Source organism: Aptenodytes forsteri, unplaced genomic scaffold, assembly GCF_000699145.1.
Source record: "Aptenodytes forsteri isolate BGI_AS27 unplaced genomic scaffold, ASM69914v1 Scaffold132, whole genome shotgun sequence".
Classification (NCBI taxonomy): Eukaryota; Metazoa; Chordata; class Aves; order Sphenisciformes; family Spheniscidae; genus Aptenodytes; species Aptenodytes forsteri.
In genome coordinates, this window is record NW_008795520.1 from 1,766,912 (window position 1) to 1,774,144 (window position 7,233).

At 39.3% G+C, this 7,233-nt stretch overlaps 1 protein-coding gene across 1 annotated transcript; it reads right to left on the minus strand.

Moving 5' to 3' along the window:
• Nucleotides 1-598: 598 nt before the first annotated feature.
• PSMB1 (proteasome subunit beta 1) lies at nucleotides 599-6,225 on the minus strand (the record flags this gene model as incomplete). The annotated part of the gene is made up of 5 exons (XM_009281808.2): nucleotides 599-874; nucleotides 2,307-2,413; nucleotides 4,012-4,141; nucleotides 4,579-4,660; nucleotides 6,113-6,225. Coding segments are annotated over 5 exons (618 nt in total), but the record flags the coding sequence as incomplete, so codon positions are not given.
• Between the last annotated feature and the right edge of the window lie 1,008 nt (nucleotides 6,226-7,233).

Here is a 7,233-nt window from a genome sequence, read left to right on the forward strand (position 1 = left end):
CATTAACAGGCATTCGGGAATCTCCATACTAAGTTATTTTCCATCAGCAGCCAGAAAAGGATGATGCTTCAGATTTTGGGCATTAACTGAATAGAAATGCGTAGAGGTGAGCCCAGATGCAGAGTCCAGGACTAAACTCCCGAAGACTCCATTTAGCATTCTTCCCTCTTACACAGAGAAATTGGTTTCAGGTGACTCGTATTTATAGTCTCTGTAAATAAGTACAGAGAGGTCAAATGCCAGGACAGCATGTCAGAGAGATAAAGGAAAAGATAGGAAAAGCAAGCTATGAAGCGCAGAGAAGGCAGCGTGAACACAACAAATGCTTTTCTCACTAAACCAAGGCTGAACTGAAAGCATTATCAGAAAAGTCTGTGAACCTAAATTTTAGTAAGTTTAAACTCCTCCGTATTGTAGCATAAGGGATTGCGAGAAGGGGAGTAAACTGACATTGGGATTAGATTGATCAATAGATTACGATGAGATGAACGAAACTGACTTGTAACTCTTAGCCGCCTCCTTACCATGAACTGCTCTGGTTTCTAAAACACACTAATCACTTCTAACAAAGGTAGAAAATATTCAGCATTACAGTAGTCGGACTTCTTGAAAAAATTTAATAAGACAAATGTCTTCATAATACAGGTAAATTGTACATCACAGATTACGTGCTTATAAGTGAACTGAATTAGTCTTTTCGTAATTGGACAGTCTCCTCTTTAATTCCATCTTTTGTGACAATGCAAATCTTAAGTGCATCCCCAGTGTACACATCTCTCTCAGCAGCAGAAATAAAGACGTCTTTAACCAGCTGCAAAGCCTTCTCCAGGGTCAGAGGTACATGTTCCACGTTTTGCATGTTCTTGAAGCCAATCTAAGATAAGATGAAAATGCGTTTTAAAGGAAGCATGATCCATCTAGCACAAAAGCTGTTTCAGTCTCTGCACTAGAACGAGCAGATTAAGACAACTTAAAAAGACAAAACGGTTGGTCTGTTTTAGAAACCCAAAGCTGGCAAAAGTATTCCTCCACAGAGTCTACAGCTGCACGATCAGAACTTTGCCAGTGCTGATCCTCTTACAAAAGCGACTAGAAGCAGATCTGGTATACGGCCAGCACAGCTCCTCCCGCCCATTCAGCACATACAGGATCGCAATGAACATTCAGATCTGAACCAATCTAATCCTTCAGAAACTTCTCACTGGGTTAGCAGTATCAGAACTGCACGCAAGCCTTTCCTCTAGTCATTCTGTAGTTAGGAGTTTGCTTTCTTAAAAGCAAATATTCCTGAATGTACCTAGAATTCAAAAATAACCGTCTATATTGGAGCATAACCAGTCCTACTAAATAGTGTACTTTAGATGATGAACTTAAGTGTCTATTAAGCATCGGAACTGGAAAAGGAAGGGAAGAGTCACTTACTATGCCTCAAACTCATAAGCAGTAAAAAGCAACTTATGATAACTTTGTTTCTGCGGAAGACATTTTATTTTCTTCAGTTAATAGAGTTCAAAACTAAGTCAAAGCTGAGAACCTGGAGTTGTTTTAAAAAAAAAAAAAAGAAAGATTCTATTCCTTTCTCAGCTGCTAAGAACTAAGAGTGCTTATGGCTTTTTTAAGCACAAAAGTTGTGTTGACATCACGCTCAACTGACTAAACAATACCAATGCCAATATCGGAGAATAAAATGAGTAAAACATGCTTTGGTATTTCTCTCATTCAACAATTAGCAGCTTCAATTAAATACGAAAATATTCTTTAAGTATTTTTAGACAGATTTAATTGAATAAGTCTCCAGCAGTTTTATGTAAGAACATTCTTAGAAAATGGCGTCCGAGTTCTACAAAACTTAAGACTTTTAAACAAGTGTAATTAAGTGATAATATGTGTTATATACACCTACTAATTCTATCTTCTTCATTTAGTATGATTTCATGCTAAGTGACAGGCATATTTATGTTATCAGCTAGGGAAAAAACCAGAAAAGCCACCCGAACAGCTTCTATGGGAAACAGAATTCCCCAATTAAAACATTCACGTGTATTTTAAAAAAGCAGGCAGTCCACTGTTTGTAGCATATTAAAAACCTGAACAGATTCTAGAGCAAAACCTTGATTTCTCTTGAGAGGGTGGAGCCACACAATTTATAAATGTATGGATTAACAGTCCTACCTATAATACATTTAAAACTTCTCTCAAAAGTAATATTCCCCAAAAGTCAAGCTACATAAATTTGAATGTCACAAATGTTTACTCAGATCATAAAAAGAAAAAAAAAGAGAATTAAAAAGAGAGAACTATTTCACCTGGTTATCAAGCAAGGGTTGGAGCATGGCACTTGCTGATCCACCTGCTTTGAAAGAATCTCTCTGGTATGAGCCCACCGGATCAAAGCTATACACTGCTCCCTTTCCTGGAAGGAAAAAAAAAAAAAAAAAGTATGTAATCACAATCCAGAAAGATTCTCAATACAGATAAGCATTTACATCAAAAACTAGCTCTCTCCTCCATAAGCAGTCTCTGGAGTACCAGAGAACCCAGCAAACCTTTACCAAATAATACTGCAGTATGTTCAGACAATGCTTTGTACAGTAAGCTCACTATGGTTGTGACCTGGTACTATACACAAGGTTATTTTCAATATTTAAGCTATAACCATGCTCTAACAGACGTTTTCTACAGTACTTACCACAGAAAAAGTGCTGATGCAGAATAACCAAAGCAGGACAATGTGCTAGAGCGCAGTGCTGCACAAAGAGCTCTGCTGGTTCTAAAGCTAGCACAAAGGGGCAGTTTAGCCATCGTCCTTGAACAATACAGTTCTTGAACTACCTCCAGAGAGCATGCCTGGATGCCTCTGCATCACCTTCCCGGAACCAGGGATGATGCTCTGGTCTCTTACGCACTTCCCTCTGGAGTCAGGCCAGGTTGTGCAAAGCTTATTAGCTTGTGCCGGCATCAGAGATGCAGACACACTGTACCTCTGAAGCATCAGCATTTGGTGAGGACATACTAGTCAAAACGCAGCACCCAGCTAAGCTTTCTGTTCAGACAGGCTGCACCTGATTTAATAAACTGGCCAGTGCACTTGGCAGCACAGCACAGGTAGCTGAGCAGCCCTGAGAAGGCTAGCAGAGATCCAGAAAGTAACACTAAATCAGAATGAATCAATCTTGCTGCACCCAAATTAAGCCCATGCATGCAAACCTGCACTCTTATTCTTATCAGTTGCTACAGCACCCTCATAATCTGAGATTTACCATTACGTGGAGCAGACTAATCCCTTTCTAGACTCCACATACCGTAGACATGTCTTAGCGAGACTGGGAAAGCAGTATAACTTAGTGGTAACAACAAACTGTGAGGAATGGTTGAAGTTATCCAAACAAGACCACCTCTGAGCTCCTGCTCAAAGCCAGAGAACACAGTATTTCAGCAACCCAACCGAGTCATTGGACAAGAGCCCAGTAAGTCCTAGAAGGGCTATATGTTAAAATACAGCTTCCATGTAGAAGTCATGATTTTCATTAGAAATTAGTTAAGATTTAAAAATCTCTTTGTAGAAACCTGTCTCTAGAGTAAATCTTCATATTAATAACCCCTACCACACTGACAGGCCAGAGTAAAATATACACAATTTTACTGCTAATATCTCCTTTAAAGACACAATTAAGAATTCCAGCAAAGCTGTTACAAAGCTAGCTGTTACTCCAGTCTAGAGTAAAGTATGAGAGGTAAGCAACATTAGCAGATTTCACTTGTAATCAAATAATTATAACATGGTTTTTAAACTTTCAGACCTTCAGAAATGGAAGATCAAGTTAGTAGCGGAAACAAGTCAGATGCATAATATGCATTTGACCTGTGTAAGTACCGTAATGCCTAAAGGTAGGTGTTAGGAATAGGAACACAAACTTTGTTATTCCATCAGTATACTGGAGATGTAAAAGGATAGCTATTCACCTACAGAAATTTAGCCCCTCTTTTCTTCTGTTTTGTTTAAAGTCTTACCTTCTTCATCAAGTCCACCAATTATGTTATAAACGTAGTATGGAAAGAAACGTCGAGAATACAGAATTGTAGACAGCATTGCTGCAATAGCCCCAGTAGTCATGGTCTTGTTATTGGAATGCTTGTACATCTGCAAATGGTACCGCACATCCAAGAAGAAAGTCAAACACTAGATTTTACACTCAATCAGAATTACATTTTCTGTAACCTCACTACAGAAGAATCTGATGCTAAGCAAGATTATTAACTAGCATGATTACTGAAAATACACTGGTCTAAAAGTAAAGCCTTCTTACAAGCCAAAAATTAACATTTCTCCAAAGTTTTGCAAAGAATAGACGCTGCCTCATTAACATTATCCTCTCCAGCTCTTCCATTCTTTAAATTTGTGATGTTATACTTAGTAAGAACACAGCATCAATTTCCCCTGCCTGATCTTTCACCAGCAATACAGCCATAGTTATGATACAAACACTTGAAGAAAACCAGCAAAAACATATCAAATTATTGGTCTTAAACGTGATACTAAGAATATAAGTTTCTAAATACAATAAGATAGTTAGCTACCTTTAATCTTGCTTCAATAATTTTAGTAAGGGTAAGGCAGTCACCATGGAAACCACTGCATCCAATGACCGTTTGTTGTGTTCTGTAAAACGTAAAGTTTTGTTGTGATTTTAGATTTAGTATGAACTATACCACTGTCTTACACAGTAGATTATTATGAAAACACCAAATGTATTTTCTGTTTCTCTAAAGCTATCAGAAACAACTGTCTAAAATGTAGTAATAGATATTTTGCGTACAAAAGGTAACTGCAACCTACATCTTGAAGAGGACTGAGTAAGTGCAGGACCACGCAGCGGTCTTTCTTCAATCCACTGACTTCCACAGCAAGACTGACAAAGAGAAATTCTTAATTTCTTCATGCACCCCTAAACTCTAGCTATTACCATTCAGTCTTGCTAGAGGATCTGTTTTGAGATGGGGAGCCTGTTACATCGTATCACTCAGCCCAGTTTTACTGCATCTGGGCAGAGGACTGCATTAAGATTGTATGATGGTTACATAACATTTATGCTGCAGGTGGTTTTCTGTGTCAGCACAACAGAAGTTATCTGGCTGCGGATGCATTGTAGAAGGTTAGCTCTTTGCTCAGTTTCAAAACGTTTCGTGAACACTAACTACAGAACACACGTTTGAAATTTGAATTCTAGTAAATTAGTGAGAGTCTACAACCATTCACGCATACTTACAGACTAACACAAAGCAGTCATTCAGAAAACAATTTAAACTGAAATCTTCTCTCAGCCTGTCACCACAATTACACAAAGCCATCATGTGCAGTATGCAGACTGTACCATAGTAATTTCCATTTGGACAGTATCAGAGAGTCAAAGATATAGTAAGGAGTTAGCCAGGAGAAACATAAGTTCATATGATCTTGTGTCATCTATTAAAAAAAAAAAACCCAAAACCAAACCTAAACACAAAAAAATTGTTTACATAGCTGATGACAGCCTACTAGGTAAGCACCTGCTACAGTCAAAGGAATGTAAACAATATGTATTTTTAAACCTAGGGGAGTCAAGAAAAGCATACAGTGAGCATAAAAAGTTCAATAATGGAACTACTGACAGGTTTACCTCTCCTAAAACAAACACCTCTTCAAAGTGCCAGATAGTGGACTAGAGAGACACAGTACAACTAGCAGCAGTGGGCACGCTTGCGTACCAACATCAGGTGTCCTGACAAAGCAGAACGAGTTACCACAGGATTAAGTTTTGCTACAGTTAAGACAAAAGTTCTTCTGATTATCCAGCAAAAAAACCACCTAGCTTACATTAAGCCTTGTATCATGCTAAAAATGTTCTGTTATCAGCTAACTTCAAGAGCATGCAACAAGAAATCTGGCTGTATTTACACCATCACATCCTGCATTACAGCAAGAGTCACCGTGACTCCAAAATCAATTTTGTTACTATCCTTTTTTTCTGAGGATTCTGCTTAAAGAAAGTGATAGATCATTCCACGCAGGTGACATGCTCATCAATATAAAATATCTTTGATCTGTATCAATTCTTACAAGATCTGGACTTACAGTTTGTAACATTTTGGACTTTCCCGGCAGTGAATTGCATAACCTTCACTCAGTCGTGTGTCAGAGGCAACGATAGAAAAGTCTTCTCCAGCAATCGCCAACACAGTCCTTAAAGAAGAGTATTCATATAGTCATGACTTCTAGCACAAATATTTTCTTAGGCAACAGAGGAACAGACTAGATAGTAGTTCTATATCCAGATCAAGTTTTGTCTGAGGAAACACACATTCCTTGCAATGTTTCCCACTATGCACATCCCTACATGTGACTCAAGATTGGAGAAAGAAGATACTAGACATACTGAAGAAAGTATATGTACATGATTCCCTACTTTGACTAAAAACTGTATGGAAACTTGGTAAAATGGAGTTTCTATACAATGCAAGAGCCAGACTCAATGGACTAGCAATTTTAGATGCCTGCTAATGAAAGATTCACCCTTCTAAAACAGTTTGGCTCTCCAAGCAAAAACACTCCAGCCAAGCACTAAGCATCAGTATCATTATACTTAAATTATCATCACTTTTTTAATCTGTTAACGTTATTTACTTCCAAAAAGCTAGTTTTGTGATTGTTACTTAATGGTAGCACACATGTGGCAAACAGATGTCCTTTAAAAAGCAGTTAGGCGTTATAAAGAAAAAGCTAAATAACACTATCCTGGCCAGATCCTGTCACCAACTCAGAGCAAGTGTCTGAAAACATCACCTACCTTTAACAGTAATGACAAAGTAGCTTTCAACCCAGTTACAGGTTTAAAAGCTGGTAATATGACCATTACATGGGTTTCCTGAGTCACTATAAAGAAACAACCCTGCGGGGAACGGAAGGTGCTTATTTTGACCCGTAAAAGTTCAGGGAGCCCAAGCATGCCAAAACCCACACGGACACGCACGAACACCCCGAAGAGCTGCAAGGACCCGCCGGACGCTCAGCCCAGGGCAAGGCCGAGCCCAGGGCAAGGCCGAGCCCAGCTCTCCCCCGTGCTGCCCCTCCTTCTCTACAAAGAGGCGCTTGCAAGGGGAGGCAAACCCTCACAGAATGCCGGGGGGAGGCACGAGTAAGACGAGGAAGGCCCGACCCCACCGCCACTCTCCTCCGCGGCCCCCACCCCCCGTCAC